This window comes from Chiloscyllium punctatum, chromosome 7 (assembly GCF_047496795.1).
Source record: "Chiloscyllium punctatum isolate Juve2018m chromosome 7, sChiPun1.3, whole genome shotgun sequence".
NCBI lineage: Eukaryota > Metazoa > Chordata > Chondrichthyes > Orectolobiformes > Hemiscylliidae > Chiloscyllium > Chiloscyllium punctatum.
The window spans coordinates 80065274-80084543 of record NC_092745.1 but is presented as its reverse complement, the minus strand read 5'-3'; the positions used below and the strand labels follow the sequence as shown (position 1 = coordinate 80084543).

The 19270-nt window shown below is 40.8% G+C and overlaps 1 protein-coding gene across 2 annotated transcripts in view; it reads left to right on the top strand.

The window, feature by feature from the left end:
• Positions 1-1177: 1177 nt before the first annotated feature.
• The window catches only part of negr1 (neuronal growth regulator 1), a 529129-nt gene continuing 511036 nt past the window's right edge, over positions 1178-19270 (top strand). Inside the window, exon 1 of one of the 2 annotated variants that reach the window (XM_072574172.1) lies at positions 1178-1616. In XM_072574172.1, coding sequence (XP_072430273.1) covers positions 1444-1616 — 173 coding nt within the window. In that variant the 5' untranslated portion in view covers positions 1178-1443. The remainder of the gene's footprint in view (positions 1617-19270) is intronic. The other variant, XM_072574173.1, reaches the window with a different exon arrangement.

Sequence of the window (19270 nt, the reverse complement as noted above, 5' to 3'; positions counted from 1 at the left end):
ATTTGCCAAGACAATAATTAGACGCACGTGTAAAGCTCTAAGAGTATTCCTTTTGTAAATAAAAAGTCCTCCAATATCTCAAGAGATTTGGAGGGATAGCATTGTAGTTTGTGCATGGCCATTAATCTTGGGAGCTGTAAGGATTAGTTAAAGGATTGGTAAATTTAGCATATCCATATCCCTAATTAAAATAAATTAGTTACAAAAGAATTGAGATTAAAGGGTATTATTGCCTTAGCAGGGAGCTTTGATAGTTCCTGTGGTGGTTCCTCAGTTCCTGAGCCAGCTGATTGCAGCTCACTTTGAAAATAACACTAGCACAGTGCCAATTCTTTCCATAGGAGATGCATGAACTTTCAGTGTAACTTTAGTTTTATTTTTATTAAAATTGTCGTTACAAATACATTGATAGCACAGTATGTGTTAGGTGGTAAAATGGCATCATGTTAAGGATTTGTTTTAAACATAGTATTATTTTGTAAATAACTTTATCTTTTAATGTCTTTTAATTCCATCGCTATCATCAAAATAATAACATTGCTTTTAAACTTCATATGTTAAGCTGAGCAAAAAGAACTGCCTGTGTCTCAAACAGTGAGGACGCTGACTAAACACCTTACCAGTTCAAAATCACAGAAACTATTTGGGTAATACTTGTACTGACAAATAAAAACCAAGCCATTTCACATTGTTATGATTTTCTTAAACCCATAAGTGGGCATAGTAGTGTGGTTATTTACTTTCTTGTTCAATTCAAAAGCTTTTTATTAATTTTATAAGCTTTTTTTTACAATTTTAATATTTTGAGTGCATTTGGGTTCACTCTCCCTAATGCAGGACTATTAACTAGCTATAGGTGCTGGCACCTTAGCAAATGGGCTTTGAAGAGTAAAATCTGCTGGCATCCAGCGAGACCATACATTTTTTCTTTCCAAAAATTTAAAAATAAAAGTTAGAATTTTACAGCATTCAGAATCATTTTGACATTTTGCAAAATTGTGATGCAGCTGCAGAAATACGACGTTGGTATCTCTTTTTCTTTTTGGTTTTGTTGCTGTTGAACATTGAAGGCGGTTTTAGCCGTCTCTTGAGGTGTCATACCGATCCTGATGGGGGAGATACCTGGTCGGCATTACCTTTAATATTCGGCGCTCCCAGTCAGTCGGACATGTTGCCTGGGCAACAGCCATGGCAACTGGCTCAGAGCCTGGGGCTGTCTGCTGCCTCTCTCTCTCTCTCCCTCACACACACACACACATACACACACGCATTTTACATCAGTTCGTCGCTGGATGATGTGGGAGCCGCTGGAGAATAAAGGGCTCGTACTTTAGAGTGAGGCAGCGCCAGAGCGAAACTCCGTGTGCCGGGCAGAGAGATAGAGAAAGGGGGAGTGGGCGAAAAGGGATTGCCTAGCTTTGGCCCGAGCACGGCACACAAGCGATGGACAGCATGCAGGATGCTTCTCCCTGCGCCTCGGGCCAGTGGCTGGCGGCTCTGCTGCTCACTCTCTGCTCCTTGTTGCCCACTTGCCTCCCGGCAGCTCAGAGCGTGGATTTCCCTTGGCCAGCTGTGGACAACATCATGGTGCGGCAGGGAGACACGGCCATCCTCAGGTAGGGGCTGCAACAGCAACCTGGGCGCTGCAGAAAACAATCTTATTTACACACTTTGACAGCTTTGTTTCTGTGTGTGTGTGTGTGGTGGTGCGGGGTGGGGTGCACGGAGCTGCCTTTTTTTTTGGATGCTGTTGGTGGGCGGAGGTTTAAGTTGCACATGGTTGACCAATCTTGTTGTCTTCTCTGTTGCACCGCTGTGTGTTTTCATAGTTCCCGGAGGATGTAGTTTCTGAGGGGGGAAAACGATGTACACAAACAAACAGCAGGAGCGGCTCCCGTACCGTCCATTCCACTGCATTGCGCGACACTTTTCCATCCCAGCTTAGTGTTACACCCCCCCCCCCCCTCCCAACTCAAACCATCGTTATTTACTCGCGTCCGTGGCAGTTATGAATTACTGGTCGTTTGTACCAGCTACTTGAATGAAAATCGGAAGAGCCAACACTGTCAGGAATGCAATAGATTAAACTTGTAGAGAAATTCTAACAGTAAGAATCATGACTAGTGAACCCGGCTGTAAGAGTTGCATGTGAATCTAGACACTTCATTTTGCCACACCCTTTACTTTGCAGCCCACCTGCAGAAAAAAAATGAAAACAGATTGTCCTCATCATTTTGACAGACATTGCCTATCACTGTTTCCAAGCAGAAATGTGAAATTACCTTTTTATTTTCTTATCACTATTTAATGCATTACTGATAACTTCAGAAGTACATACTGTGCTGTACTTAAGCGCCCACGCAAGATTCGCACTATATATTAATACCAGATATAGAAAAGAATGAGAAGCGTTCGTTTTAAATAACAATATTTCGATATTGTTAACCTCCATAGACCTCCAACTGACAATGCAGTAAGGTCTGAGTGATTAACAATACAGCATACCTTCAAAGCATTTGACACACCTTTAGTCTGTTCAGAAGTTTCACATCATTCTTTATCCTAATAATCAAAACACCATGAGGCTGAAAATCTTCAGTTAGATAGAATCTTTCAAAATTATCAACAGTTCGATAGTTAACAAAAGCAGATGTAAAACTGAAAGACATAGTACATATCCTAATCATTTGCATTTTCTAACATTGTGTGTTTGAATTTTAGCTGCTCAGAGTTGGGGTACCAGATTGGGCAGTTAATAATGAAATCCACAGGCAAAGAATAAGTGACAAGACCAGTTCAGCTCTGGAGTAGTGCACCTCCTTTTGGCCAATCACAGAGTGGCATTGACATCTTCCTATGGCTAGATTATCTCACCTTCTTAAATAAGGGGAGGGGAGGGGGTGTGCAGAGGGAGGGGGGAGAGCAGCAATGCTGGGAAAGTATAGGAGGGGGTATTCTGCTCAATCTGTTACATAATCTGCATTTTAAAATGTGTTGAACACAATAACTGTGATATAATAGATATTTTTATGATGTAAAATTAATAAAAACACAGCCTTCTCTGACATGTCAGAAATTTGACTGCTTGCTGTTTTGATTTTCTTTCCCTCATGACTATGATATGATTGGATCATTCTCTTAAACCCATACTTTCAATTTTATTCCTTATTACTTGACTGGCCACATACAACGATATTTCACATTTCTAGGTGGAGCTCACTAACTAGCAAGAAACTGTCTGAGGGAATTAATCATAAAGAACAATATTTTCATACTCCAGCTGCATTCTATAAACAGAATTACAATGTATAAAGTGAATATGAGTTCAACATTTGAGTTTTTAAGCATCTAAGCATTATTCATTGTGATTAATTTTCCAACTGCTTTCACATTAAAACAAAAGGTCCGTGTTGTGTCACAGGTGTTCATAAAAAGTAGCTACTGGCACAGTCTTATTTACTTATTCTTGAGATGTGAATCTCATTTGCAAGTTCATCATTTATTATCCATTCTTCATTATTCTTGAAAAGGTGGCAATAAGTCACCTTCTTGAAAAATAGAAATCAAAATGGTATAGTGTTCCCAAGGAGGCAATTTCTGGAATTTGGCCCAGCAATAGTGAAGAAATAGCAATGCATTTCCCAATCAGGGTGGTGTATAGCATGGAGGGGAACCTGCAGATGGTGGTTCCTGTCTGCCGTTGTCTTTGTTCTTCGAGGTGATAGAAATCTCAGTTGGAATGTGTTACTGTTGACGGTGTCTCATGAGTTGCTGCAGTGCATCTTCAAAATGGTTCAAAATGTTTCACTGTGCACTTGTGGTGGAGTGAGTGAATGTTTAAAATGGTGGAAGCCAATCAAGCAATCTATAGTTTTCTTGGATTATGTTGACTTTCTTGAGAGTTGTTGGAGCTGTACTCATCCAGGTAAGTGAAGAATATACCAGCACACCCTTGATTTGTGATTTGTAGATCATTGGCAGACTTTTGCATATCAGGAAAGTCCCTAACCTCTGACTTGTTTTTGAGCCACAGTACTGAAATGACTAGTCCAGTTAACTTTTTAACTTTAAACATCATAATGTTGGTGATTGAGTATCCAGTGATGGTATTACAATTGGTTGTCATGGGGAAATAGGTAGATCCTCCCTTTTAAGAGATGGTCATTGTCTGGAATTTGTATAGTGCAATGTAATTTGCCACTTATCAGCCCAAGTCATATAGTGTCCAGGTCCTCCTGCATATGGACGCAAATTTCTTCAAATGGTGCTGAAAGTATACAATCACCAACTATTATTCCCACTTCTGACCTTATGTTTGATGGCAGTCCTTTGGAGAAGGGATAGAAAATGGTTCAGCTGAGGTCATGACCCTGAGGAACTCTTGCAATTATGTCCTGGAGCTGAAACCATTGAGCTCCAACAGCCACAAATACATTTCTTTCTGCTTGGTATAACAACTCTTCCCCACTTCCCATTCATTGTAATTTCTCGAGGATTCCTTGATTCTGCTTCCAATCAGATACTGTTTTGAGATCAAGGGCAGTCAATCTTGCCTCACTTTTGAAGTTCAACTCTTTAGTCCATATTTAGACTAAATATGTAAAACATTCTAGAGCTTTACACAGCAGAACCCAAATAGAGTATTGGCGAACAGGTTGTTGCTGAGTAAGCTGCATGGTCAGAATGAGGAAGACTTCACTGGAGCAAGACGGAGACAGAATGAGTACCTGGAAATTTGAATCAAAGTGGAAATTCAGGTCAGAGGGAGAAAGAAATGCTCTAATTAAGGCTTAATCCAAGAAATAAAGTCTCCAGTGGGAGAGGTGAACAGGAGAGAAAATCAAGAGGTCTATCTGTACAGAGACGTGTAGCAGCATGACATTATGATTGCAGGGAACACAGTTGATAGGTGAGTAGGTTTGGTCAGTATTTTTAAAGTGAAAATTTAGTATTAGTTTGTGTTTAATCCTCTAGATCCTTTTTCTCTCCTATTTCTGATGTTTTTAAATTAAGACCATCCATATTCTAAGGGTTAAAAAAAACTCAAGAGTTATGGGATGGCAGGTCAGAAAGGCCAAGTGGAATGTATATCCTGTGGTATGTGTGAAGTCATAGACACACCACGCTTTCTAGACAAACATATTTACAGATATCTATATAATGGCTGCACAACTTTGACCTCTGGGTTTCAAAACTTGGGCTTAGTGGCTGAAATCTTTGTTTTGTATCCACAAGGCAAAAGACTATGTATGTATAGCATACATAGCATGTATAGGGACATGGCCATATTGCAGGTTAGAAGTGGACAAGCAGGGAGGGAATGGGTGAGATTGGTAATGCAGGAGTTCAATGAATCTATTGTGCTTGCTAATCAGTATTGAATTTTTGGAAGATAGTGAGAGCAATGGTTCCGCCAGGTAGTGCAGCCAGAGACAAACCCAAGGCACGACAGGTGACTTGGCTGTACAGGGGATGAGGAAAAGCAACAGAAGAACAGTAGTTAAAGGGGATTCCATAGTCAGGGGATCAGATGGGCATTTTGTGGGAGTAAATGTGACTTCAGGAGGCGTGTTGCTTTTGTGGAGTGCATACCTGGGCAATTTGACACATTGTCAACTGGTTGCCACCGTTACTGAAAGTTGACTTCTATCAGTGTCTCCTCTTAGGGATTTCGAAAGAGTGGCCATGTCTAACCATCACTTCTAGTTGCACTATTTGGATAAGGGAATTCCTGGAACAAGAGAGAGCTCAGCCAGTTGATGACAGCTGAAGGAGAAAAGATTTGGAGAAGGAGAAAGACAGGAAGCTAGCCTGGAGAACTTGGGATCAAGGACGTCTTACTTACATTCCAGTTTGAGGGGTCCTGACATAACTGATAAGTCTAATGCACGACTTGCCAACTCCTTGCAGAGAATGTTCATGAGGTAAATGTGGAAGGGCCTTGTTGATGGGTTTTTCGGTAGTTTGTGCACTCTCTTCAACACCTTGACTTTGCCTCAGCACGATCTTGATGAGTTCTGTCAATACATTTGATGCCTTCCACTATGAACTTACTCCATTTTGATTTGTCAACAACCAAAGGCTTTTGTTAACAGGATTATTTCACCTTCTCAGGAATACTTTGCAAATATCACTGAAGCAGCTTCCTGACAGAGCCCTGCCATGACTGAAGTCTGAGTAAAGCAGTTGCTTCAGGAGTTTTATGGCTCAAACTGCAAGGGCTCAATCTGCTAAGAGCCAAGCACGGAGGGGAGCTCAACAGGAAGGTGAAACTAGTGGGTAGAATCTTGGCAAATTGAATATAATGTGGGAAGATATGAGGTTATGCACTTCAGCAAAGAAATTAGAGGAGCTGAGTATTATTTAAATGTAAAGAATACAAAAAGAATACATGGAGGGATTTGGGGGACCTGCTGCATACATCTCAAAAGCAAGCATTCAGGTTGAGCATGTAATAGGGAAGACAAATGGGCTGCTGGACTTTTTTTAAGAGGAATGCAGAATAAAAGTAAGGAGTAATTGTTAAAACTTTACAAGGCACGAATCAAACCTCAGCTGGAATACTGTGAACTGTTTTGGTCACGTTATCTGGAAAGATATACTGGCGTCAAAAGCTGAAATAATTCTCTGGAGCCAACATCGCATCACCGAGTCACTCTTCATTTACACATGGAGAATCCTTGACACTGGTGCGGCTTCCTCAGAGCCAGCTCTCACAGTGAACAGAACCTCTGACTCTCCTGTTTAAATCTGTCAACCAGGGCTGTCTGATTGGACCAGGTTAACAGCCCCAATCAGGGAACTCATATTCTGTGAGATCTACCCAGCAGACCTTGTTGCAATAACTACAGAAGCAGTCTAGAGTAGGTTCACTAAGCTGACACCAGGTATGGGAAGACTGTCTTATAAAGAGACGTTGAGTAGCTCTTGAGCCTGTACTCATTGGAATATAGAAGAATGAGAGGTGACCTTATTAAAACATATAAGATGCTTAGGGTATTTGCCAGAGTAAGATTGCAGAAAAATTGTTTGTCCTGTGAGAGTCTGGGACCAGAGACCATAATCTCAGAGTAAGGGGTTGCCTTACTAAGACAGAGATGAGAAGAAACTTCTTCTTACATGGTAAAGAGTTGGTGCATTTCCTTATTGCAGAGGGCTGCAGAGGCTGGATGGTTACTATACATTCAAGGCTGAGATTGACAGAGTTTTAATCAGTGAGGGAATCAAGGGGTAGGGGGTAAAGGCAGGTAGGTAGAGTTGAGATGGATCAGATGGGCCACAATGTCATTGCATAGTGGAGCAGACTCAGTGGGCTGAATGGCTTGCTTGTGCTCCTATGTCTTATGGTCTAATCGACGGGGAGAAAGTCAGTGTTTGATGGATAAAATATTTGAAACACTTTTTTGCCTGAATTCCTGATCCAGCTCAGTCTCACTTCCATCTCGATCCAGAGTAAAGTTGAAAAAACACATTAAACAGCTGGCAAGCAACACAGACCATAGGACCACAAGAAATAGGAACAAGATTAAACTATTTACCTCCATCCCCCAACCCCGCCCTTGGCACAACTGCACAATATCATATCAATCAATTGAGAAGAGCTGAGCATGTTGGAACATCTCGTTTAGTTTTAATTCTCTGATGGGATGTGGGCATTGCAGGCAAGCATAGTATTTGAAGGGTGTGTTTTTCTTGCCCATCGTCATTACATTTAAACAGTATCTTACTCGGTTGATCAGAGGGCATTAAAAGTTAACCACATTGCTGGAGGTCTAGAGTCACATGAAGGCCAGGTAAAAATGTCAGATTTATTTTTATCAAAGATATTCGTGAACCAGTTAGGGTCTTACAACTCCAATATTACTTCTTAATGACCTGGTTAAGAGTTTCAAATGGCTTCCAGACAGGAAGGGTGTCTTTAACCTTCCCCTTTCCCAGCTCAGATTGAATTGGAGGAAGCTGATAACACAACCTCTGTTCCACATTTGTGCCTTCACTCCCAACTTTATAATTATCGCCGCATGCCACACTTCTGTGGACCAGTTTAGATTCTACCCAGTGTCTTATGTAAACCAATACAAAAAATTGCTATTTTTCAAGGTGCCCACGTATCATAAAAACATTTCTCAGATGTATCTTAATTCCAGTTTTATGGTGCATCAAGCTTTGTTTGCAATGCAACAAAAGTCATTTAAATTTTTTTTTGCAACTACTACTATCCATGGAGCTGTAATTGGGGGATAATAGTGATGAAGTTTTGATTGTAAAAGTTGGATCTTTCAATTTTATTGAAGGAAGCCTCTAAAACAATTTTTTAAATGTTTTTCTTCAGTTTTCTTCTCTCATCTCCTCATCTGACAGCAGACTGATGCAGGGATGAATTATCATGGTACTTTGTGCAATTAGCCATTTTAAATGTAAGAATTAAGATGGTTAGAGTTATCTTCCTCTTTTGTTGAGTTAAAGCTGAGCTGCTAACATTTAAAGATGCCAGGGAAATGCTTAGTTAGGGTTAGCTATATAATCATGGCATCCTTCCTGCACAGGTCCAGTCTCTAGCAGAATGTTACATCAAGAATTCCCAAGTAGAAACAGAGCACAGTGACAGGTCTGAAAGTTTGATAGTTTAAAACTTGGATGTCAGCAACTGGAATGTCTCAAGATGTGTAGATCAACACAAAGATGAATTAAAACCCTTGTGTTTCATTTTCCATCTTCAGGTAAGTGTTTGAACCCAAGAGATTTTACTTCTTTCTTCTCTGGAGAGGATTTAAAACAAAACATCCCAGTAGGTGTCTGTATGGGTACATGAACAGGAAGGGTTTAGAAGGATATGGGCTAAATGCTGGATAATTTAGGATAGCTGGTTGGCATGGACGAGTTGGGCTAAAGAGTCTGTTCCTGTGCTTTGCATCTACATGACTGTACAATAGCTGGAAATCAGAATGCGAAAGGGAGAGAGGAACTTGGTGGAATTACAATCCTGAAGGGAGTGATACTGAAGAAACTAACGGAACTGCAAGCTGGAACATCCCCTGGTCCTGATGAACTTCAGCTTAGAGTCTTAAAAGAGGTGGCTAATTGGGTGGATTGATGCATTGGTGTTAATTTTTGAAAATTTGCTAGATTCTGAAAATATTCCATCAGACTGGAACATAGCAGATGTAACTCCATGCAAAAAATAAGGGAGTCAGGAAGCAGGAAAATGTAGGCCAGTTAGCTGGACATCTGTTGTGGGGAATGTGTTAAAGTCTATAAGCAAGGAAGTTATAACTGAGTACTTTGAAAAACCAAACCTAATTGGAAAGCCTAATAGATACCGACAGAGCTCATGGGATTAGCATGGATAGAAGATTAGCTGGTTAGCATAAAACAAATAAACATATAAAAATTAATAAATTAATCTTTTTCTGATTAGCAGGGTGTGACAAGTAGAGTCCCATAGGTGTCTGCTGAATCCTCAGCTTTTTACCATTTAACTGAATGACTTAGATAGGGGGAGTGAAGACGTGGTAGTTAAATTTGCCAAGATATTCTGAGGCGATATAGTTGGAAAATATCCTCACTTTTCATTGCACCAGCCGTCGCATTCAAAGGATTATCCTCCACCATTTCAGACAACTCTAGCAGAATGCCACCACCAAACATATCTTCCCCTCACTCCCCCTGTCTGCATTTTGTCAGGACTGTTCTGTCCAGGACACCCTAGTCCATTCCTCGATAGCTCCCACCACCGCTCTCTTTCCCACAGCACCTTCCCATGTAACCGCAGAAAGTGCAACACTTGCATCTTCACCTCTTCCCTGCTCACCATCTGAATAGTCTTTCCAGGTGAAGTAGCATTTCACCTGTACCTTCTCCAATCTGGTCTGCTGCATTTGCTGCTCTCAATATGGCCTACCCTACAGTGGAGAAACCAAACGCAGACGGGGTGACCGGTTTGCAGAACACCTTTGGTCCATGTGTACATGACCTCCTCTTGGCCGATAATTTTTATACAGCATCCTGCTCGCATGCCCGCTTGTCTGTACTCGGCACGCTGCAATGCTCCAGTGAATCACAGCACAAAGTGGAGGAACAACATCTCATCTTCAGACTAGGCACTTTACAGCCTTCTGGATTTAATATTGCAGTCAACACGTTCAGATTGGAACTCGTTCCCTTTTCTTCCCTTTCTTTTAGCTTTGCTTGTTGCATTGTCTGTCACCATGTCCTCTCTCCCCTTCCCAGTCCAGTGGGACGATCTGTTCTCTCCAATTTGGCAGTAGGACACACTATTGTTCTGCTATTCTTACACTTTAATCACTTAGTCTGCACTGTCAGCAGCGTCCATCCCCCAGCACTCCCAGGACCCCCACTGTTGCATACGTGCTGCCTCTCCATACTTTACATCAGCGTTAATGAAGAATCACCTAGACTTGAAATGCTAGCTTGCTCTCTGTCCATGGATGCTGCCTGAGCCACTGTGCTGGTAGGAAAATATGTTGCGAAGTGGACAGAAGGAAGTTGCAGGGAGATATATTAAGCTGAATGAAGGCACGATGGCTCAGTGGGGTTAGCACCACTGCCTCACAGCGCCAGGGACCCAGGTTCAATTCCAGCCTTGGGCGACTGTCTTTGTGGAGTTTGCATGTTTTCCCCATGTCTGTCTGGCTTGCCTCCGGGTGCCCCAGTTTCTTCCCACAATCCAAAGATATGCAGGTTAGGTGAATTGGCCATGCTAAATTGCCCAGAGGGTGTTCAGGGATGTGTGGGTTAGGTGCATTAGTTAAGGGTAAGTGTACTGGAATGGGTCTGGGTGGGGTACTCTTCAGAGGGTCTTGTTGGGCTGAAGGGCCAGTTTCCACACTGGAGGGATTCTATGGTCTGGCATATGCATTATAATGTGGGAAAATGTGATGTTGTTCATTTTGGAAGAAGATTGAAAAAGCTGTTATTAACCAGAGAATGACTTTGGAATTTTGAGGTGTGGAGAAATCTATGTGTTCTCCTGTATGACTTACAACATGTTAATATGCAGATATAACAAGTATAAGAAGATTAATGACATGCCATCCTTTATTCGAAGAGGAATTGAACATTTGATACAAAAACAGTTTCAGTCTTGCCTGCCTTAATTGACCTAAGGACAGGCAAGAAGACACCTTTACTATCCATCCCCAGTATTACTGGGACCAGTGACGAGAATGGGATTGGCTAGCCACCCAACATAACTTATAACCCACCATGAAAATTACCAGGGGAGGGAACTGCAGTTTTAAAAAATATTTTGCTTGTTAATTAATTACAGTCGTATAAGAGTTGGAGAGAATTATTTTTTAATAGTCAAGATTCACGCTATTAAATCAAGATGAATGTGTTCAATTTCCAAATAGTAGGGACAAGTGGTTGGCCAGGGGTTTGATATGCTGAGCAAACAGTGATAGGAACTTAGGGATGAGGCAGAGGGAGGTGGGACATCAAGTACTGATACCCCGAGGAATATTTTCAGCTAGAGTTGGCCACGCGATTCACACCCAATTTGATACTATGCCTTTGGAAGACCAAAAAATCCCCAGGCACAATGTAACTGAGAGCTGATGATAATTGAGTATCCAGTAGAGCTGTCCTCAGATTGAAGGTGCAGTCTGTTTAACCTGTTTGGTCAGAATTTGAACAATTCGTCAGTTTATCAATTGAAGTTCTGGAAGAGCAAAATAATAACTTTAACTTTCAAAATGCACTGTAACTAATTGAATGATGAGCAGCTGCAATGGGCGCATGTAGTTGGTTTGTCTTCAAATCAGTAAATGATACATGTAAATGAAGAAGAGATATTTTCAAAATATATTCCAATTGAAAGCTTGGTTTGGCAAATATCCAGAATGAGCATTATAGCCAACTCAATACAGCAACTGAAGTTGAATCAACTTCCAATATCTCACATTAGTTTCTTTTACTTCTTTTTCTTCCTCTTTGTATACCTTTTGATGAAGAGAACACCTTCACAGCAATGAGAATTTCATTTCCAAACTAATCAGAATGTGATAACACAGGGATTTACAAATGTTTAGCTCAGTGTCAGCCACTATAGTCTGACAAACAGGGGTTAGTCATGTTCTGGTTTCATGGCAACTGCCAGTAACTAGGCCCAATCAAAATCTTAAACATGCAGTGGAACAATGAGGATTTTTTTTTTACTTTTAGTGCTATTCAGTGCCTCAGGCTCCCAATTTGTCTGATCCAGTGCGCATCATGAAATGCTCCCAAAATCTAGCTCAATGTAATTTGGTTTTGATATTTTGGATTCATGTTCTGCATCCACGTTACAGCAGGCAAGTGCTACAAGTCAGACATTTTGTGCTACTTGGACCATACAGAGCAAAGTAGATTTACGTTGCCATTCAAGTTATAATGGGCAAGATTTTGCTTCTGGGGTTGATAGCCTGATATTGGAACCATTTCCATCTCCCCACCATGCACCAGTGAAGAAACAGTCAGAGCTCTTGAATTTCATTGAGATTGGCAGATTGGTTGGCAGGCAGGGTTTGTCACACAGTTAGCAATGATGACCATGAGATGGAAACAAAACACATGAAGTTCAACCCTGGTTTAAAGGCAGCCATTTTAGTGGCAGTAATTTTGCGTGGTCATGGAATTTTGAGGTTACCAGGAGGGAAACAGAGCATTGCCAATCAGAGTACAACTACCCTGATATTCATGGATGCAACTCTTGAGGTTCTGTTGAGACAGTGAGGTAAAAACAATGACTGCAGATGCTGTAAACCAGATTCTGGATTAGAGTGGTGCTGGAAAAGCACAGCAGTTCAGGCAGCATCCGAGGAGCAAAAGCTCTTCATCAGGAATAGAGGCAGAAAGCCTCCAGGGTGGAGAGATAAATGGGGAGGGGGCTGGGGAGAAGGTCGCAGAGAGTACAATAGATGAATGGGGGTGATAGAGAGGAGGGTGGGGGAAGGTAGCAAAGAGCTTCAGGGCAGAGGAAATGACCTGGGAGTTGCAGTGGGAGTGCTAGTTGTAAGAGATGATGGAGATAAAAGCTGTCTCCCTCAGAGGATGAAGTACAATATAGCCAAAGTAGCTGGGAATAGGGCATCGGTAGTCACAAGCAAGGTAACTCTACTTTGTACGCACATGTCAGACATTCTGCAGCAATGTAGGTCATGGGCTGAGAAGAGAGAAGTCAAATCCAGCTCAAGTACACTGCATTGGCACAGGACTTTGAGAAAATGGCCTCCCCTACTGAGAAAGTCAGCAAATTGGTGACGAATCATATGTGGCTGCGTCTGAGTGGATTTAGGAACAAAAAACTGATGCCATGTTCTGAAGCATTGAACATTGATTTCCAGTGTATAATACTTCAGTATATTTTCATTGAAAGCTACAGTCATAGTTTGTAATCAAATGGCATTATAATTTAAACTTGCTGTAATCCAGGTATATTGATGTAAATATGGAGTTACTTGAGTAACCCAGAACTTGCTGATTCCACACTAGAAGAACCATATAACAAGCTGATCAGTTTGGTATTCACACAATTTTTTATATCTTTACTTGCTACTGCAGACTATTTTGACAATTGGAGCTTCTCCATGCATTCACATGTTTTTTTAGGTCAGCTATTTGTGTTTCTATCTGTAAATGTGAGTGGGCATGGTACAAGGCTGGTGTTCACTGGCATCATTCCATTCATCTTTTATTAATCTTCCACATTGAGCTATGGGTGTGGCAAGGTTGGCATTTGATACCTATATAGATAAACATCTGACTAGCTTAGTGTGGTGCTGGAAAAACACAGCAGGTCAGGCAGCATCTGAGGAGCAGGAAAATTGATGTTTCGGACAAAAGCCCTTCATCAGGAAATCAATGTTTTGCCCAAAACGCCGATTTTCCTGCTCCTCGGATGCTGCCTGACCTGTTGTGCATTTCCAGCACCACTCTCTAATCTAGACTCTGATCTCCAGTATCTGCAGTTCTCACTTTTGCCATCTGGCTAGTTTGTCAGGCCAATTTAGAGGACAGCCAAACATCCAACATCTTGATGCTAGAGTCATATATACACTGAACTGTGTAAAAATGACAAGAATCCTTTCTTAAAATATCATCAGTAAATTAATTTTATGACAATCCAAGTGCTTTGTGATCACTTTTACTAATGGCCAATGTAATTTGTTTCCAAGTTTTATTTGTAAAGCTGGATGCAAATTGACACAAAATTGGTTCGATGTTTAAGAATGAAATGGATAGCTATAGATTGAAAGAAGATATCAGCAAATATCAAGTGGGCAAAAAAGTGACAAATGGAATTCAGTACAGAGAAGTCTGAGGTAATACCTTTGGGGAGACTAAAGAATGTAAAGGAATACACAACAAATGGGAGGATACTATGAGCTATATAGGAAGTTGGGATGTTTATCACAGATTCTTGAAGATAGCAGAACAGGAATGAGGTGGTTAGGAAGACACATAGCATACTTTCCTTTATTAGCTGGAACATAGAATATAAGAGGAGGGAGGTTATGCCAGAGCTGTGTAAAACTTGAGTATGGCCACCACTTCAGTCCTGTGTGCAGTTCTAGTAACCTAAATTGATGTAGTTACATTAAAGATGGTACGATGGAGATATACCAGGATGTGGCGAAGACTGGAAAATTGGAACAGAGGAGGCTGAGTGGAAATTTGACTGAGACAAGGTTCTCAGTGGTCTACCTAGAGTGAATGGGAAGAACTTACTTCCCCAATAGAGGGGTCAGTGATTCAGGGCATACATTTAAAGTTATTAGTAAAAGCTTAAATAAGGAGACGAGTAAAGATTTTTAATGGAAAGGGTGGGCAGTGTCTAGAACTTATTGAAGTATAGACCAGTGAGCTTTACATCAGTGGTGGGGAAGTTGTTGGAGGGGATTTTGAAGGACAGGAGTTGGAACGGCAAGGACTGATTAGGGCTAGTCAACATGGCTTTGGGCAAGGCAAATCGTGCATCACTACCTCGATTGAGTTTTTTAAAAGAGGTGACAAAGAAGATTAATGAAGAATGAGCGGTAGATGTTGTCTATATAGACTTCAGCAAAATGTTTGACAAGGATATGCATGGTTAGTAAGATTTGATCACATGGGGTCCAGGGGGAGCTAGCCAACTGGATATAAAATTGGCTTGAAGGTAGGAGACATAGGGTGGTGGTGGAGGGTCGCTTTTTGGACTGGAGGCCTGTGACCAACGTTGTGCCACAGGGCTCGCTGGATGTGAATATAGGAGGTATGGTTAGTAAGTTTGCAGGTGACACCAAAATAATTGCTGTAGTGGACAATGAAGAAGTTTACCTCAGAGTACAATGGCACCTTGATCAATGGGCCAATGGGCTGAGGAGAGGCAGGTGGAGTTTAATTTAGATAATGTAAGGTGTTGCAATTTGGGAAGGCAAACCAGGGCAGGACTTACTTTCCTCACACTCCTCACTTTCTCCAGGATAATTAATGGTAGGGTCCTGGGGATTGTTGCTGCACAAAGAGACCTAGGAGTGTAGGTGTGCTTCTCCTTGAAAGTGGAGTTGCAGCTAGACAGGTGGCGAAGAAAGCATTTGACATACTTGCCTCCATTGGTTATTACATTGAGTATAGGAGTTGTGATGTCATATTGCGGCTGTACAAGATATTGATAAGGCAATTTTTAGAATACTGTGTATAATTCTGGTTGCCCTTCTGTCGGAAAGATGTTGTTAAACTTGAGAGGATGCAGAAAATATTTACAAAGGTGTTGCTGGAACTGGCTGGTTTGATTGAAAGAAAGAGGCTGAATAGGCTTGCAATTCATTCCCTGGAGAGTCAGAGGCTGAGGGGTGACCTTACAGAGGTTTATAAAATCATGAGGGGCACGGATATGGTGAATAGCCAAGGTCTTTTTCCTAGGGTTGGGAAGTCCAAAACTATAGTGCATAAGTTTAGGGTAAGAGGGGAAAGATTTAAAAAGGACCTGAGGGGTAACCTTTTCACGCTCAGGGTGTGGAATGAGTTGCCAAAGGAAGTGGTGGCAGCATGTACAGTTACAAAATTTAAAAGCCATCTGGATGGGTACATGAATTGGAAGGGTTTAGAGGGACTTGGGCCAAGTGCTAGCACATGGGGCTAGGACAGATTTGGGATGCCTGGTCAGTATGGATGAGTTGTTCCAAAGGGTCTGTTTTCATGCTGTATGACTGTGTGACTTTATGAAAGGGTAGTAAAGGTTTAATGACATGTAGACAGACAACCAAATCACAACACATTAAAATTAAATTACTCAATGACCCTCAGATTGAACCAAATAGTTTTGAACCAGGCACTTTAACAACAATACCAGACTTTGTCACAACAGCTTAAACAGTAGATTTACCGATTTATTAATAATGCACGCAGCATTAGCAGAGAAAGGTAAACAACAACGTAATCTAATTTGATGTTCTGATGAAGGTTCACCAAACTTTAAGCATTAACTTTGCTGTCTTCCCATAGACACTGTCAGAACTGCTGAGTTTCACTAGCAATTTCTGTTTTTGATTTAGATCGCCATCATCTGCAGTTCTTTGCTTTATCTTAATGCAATCTAATTAATGTCCTTGATTTGAACCCAATCTTCTTTGGTTCTCACCCCCACTTACACAGACAGACAAACAGACACAGGGCGGGGTTAAATCAAAAGAAAGAGTAAATGAGATGTAACTGCCAGCTAACTTTTGCAAGCTCCATGATCTGTAATCTCATAGGCACATGGTATTGTAACTTGCATGATTTCTGAAGACTCTAATACATGCAACTACCTTCTAATAGGTTCCGAAGAGTATTCATTTAATATTTATGACTGGGATTCTATTCACTGAACGTTCAATAAGTTGATAATGCGAGGATAACCAGAGAGGGATCAAGCTACCATCCTGTAGCTTTTTCAGACACAATCCTTCTGACTTAAACACAGTTCAAAACCAGTTCAAACTTTGATTTCTCTTTGCTAGTCTGGTTCTCTCCCTGTCAGGCCCCAGTTAACATTCAAAATCTGCTTCAGCATAATACATCTCTGGAACCAAGACGTCTAGAACATTCCTTGAACAAGAGTCAACTTGTAATTTACTTCCAAGCCTGGACTCATAAGCCAATATCAGTTTGTTGCTCTCCTCTATTTTTAAAACAACTTGCTGCTCACAGTCAAAAGGTCGCCTTCAGTTTTCAGCTCACGGTTCACAGCTCTAAACCAAAGATAATTTTTAAAATGTGAAATATCAGCAGAGTTTCAAACAGGCTAGATGGTTTGTTTTTTCAATAGGAACAGATATGCCTGGCAGAGTAGCTTCCTATCATGCAATTTTTTCTAAATTTTCTCAGTAAGGGAGAGAAATATGCAGAGGTGCAGGGGAGTTGTGCATGAAATGTTCCTCAGGAGGGCCAGCAGGGGCATAATGGGCAGATCTTGCTCCTCCTAAGCAATGTCAAGATTGGTGAGCTAATTTAGAAATTAGGTAAGATTAGGAGGAATGAGATTTTCAATGTCAAGAGGAAAATGTCCGATTCTGCAACCAAGTTTAGAATGGCAAAATGGGAATCTCCATGTAAAACCTCTTACAAAGGTCTCACATTCTTGAATGAAGGCAATTGGTTTTTTAATGACATACTAACTTAATCATTACTGCCAAACACTCCTACTGGTCCTGAAAAGCTAATTTTTATTTTTTGTGAAATGTCAAATAGCTCCATAATAATAAAAATAGAAATGTTTCTTGAAAAATGTTGAAGTTTGTTTATTTTAGCTTGTTATTTATTTCAAACGTAATGATCCATTTCAATAACCAAAAATGTAAACTAAAAGTTAAAAAAAAAACTTTTCTTCAACTTCCTTGTTTGCTGTCTGTGGGAATACTTTCATCTGATTGACACTTTACCCTGCATGTTGATTTCACTGCATGTTGGGAAGAGCTAATCTATGCCACAGAGATCACTAGGTCTTTCTGTGCCATTTTCTTTGAAATCCAGGCCATCAGAAAACAAAACATGTTGTGCAAGCATGGAGGATCCTTATTTCAATTATTACAGATATTGCTAATATTTGTTTTATCACCAATGCATCAACATCACCCAAAATGACAGATAACATTTCCAATGGTGATAATATTATGGTTATAATTTTCATCATCCATCAGTGGAATGAATGTCCTTGGAGGTGCTATTTATGAACAATGTGATCAGGTGCTGAAGTATGATAGTACAGAATTTGTCAATGTGGGAGAAAGTGAGGTCTTGGGTGAACTGGAAGAGTACTTTTTAGGACTGGATGCTTTAGATCGGCAATATCTAATGTCTCCTGTTCCTTGGTTGTTCTTCATTTCTTCCATCAGCTACTGTTATCGATCCATCCATTGCCTCAGCTTCCTTCTTAAGAAAATCCTTTGTAATACCACTTTGCAGGACACGATTGTTCATAACCTATTAACTAACACCAAAGTGAAGCCAGCTAGGTTTGTATTACGAAACTGCAGCAGGATCATGAAAATAGAAGTAGGATCTTGTGCAGTGTTGTAGAGAGATGTAGGTGTTCAGATACATAATTCTTTGAAGTTTGCACCATATATAGACAAGGTGGTTAAGAGGTCATTTAGCATGCTTACCTTTATTGCTCATACTTTTGAGAATAGGAGTTGGGACATTATGTTGAGGCTGTGCAGGATATTGGTGAGGCCTGTTCTGGAGTATTATGTCCAGTTCTGATCTTCCTGTTATAGGAAGGATGTTGTAAAGCTGGAGAAGGTCAGAAAAGATTTACCAGGATGTTGCCGGGTATATAGGGTTTAAGTTATAAGAAGAGGCTGGATCCGCTGCGATGTCTTTCAATGGAGTGTAGGAGGTTGAGAAATGACGTTGTAAAAATCTATAAAATAATGAGCGATATAATAAAGTGAATAGCAGATGATTTTTCCCTAGGGAACCCCTAGGGTTACATGCAAAAATTAAACAAACAAATTGTTAAACAGACTCAAATTGCAGCAGCGGGCAGCATAATGACACATATTGGTGAAGACCCAGTTGTATCCAGAAATGAATATACCCCTCCAATAACAATTTTCCATTTCAAATGTAGGAAGTGTAATACCTGCTCTTTAACCTCCACTGTTTAAGTGGTCGAAGGCCACAATCACTCCTTCTAGGTGAAGCAGTAATTCATCTCTTTTTCAATGTAGTATAGTATATGTGCTGCTCACAATGTAATCTCCTTTACACTGGAGGGACCAGATATTGATTAGATGACCCACTT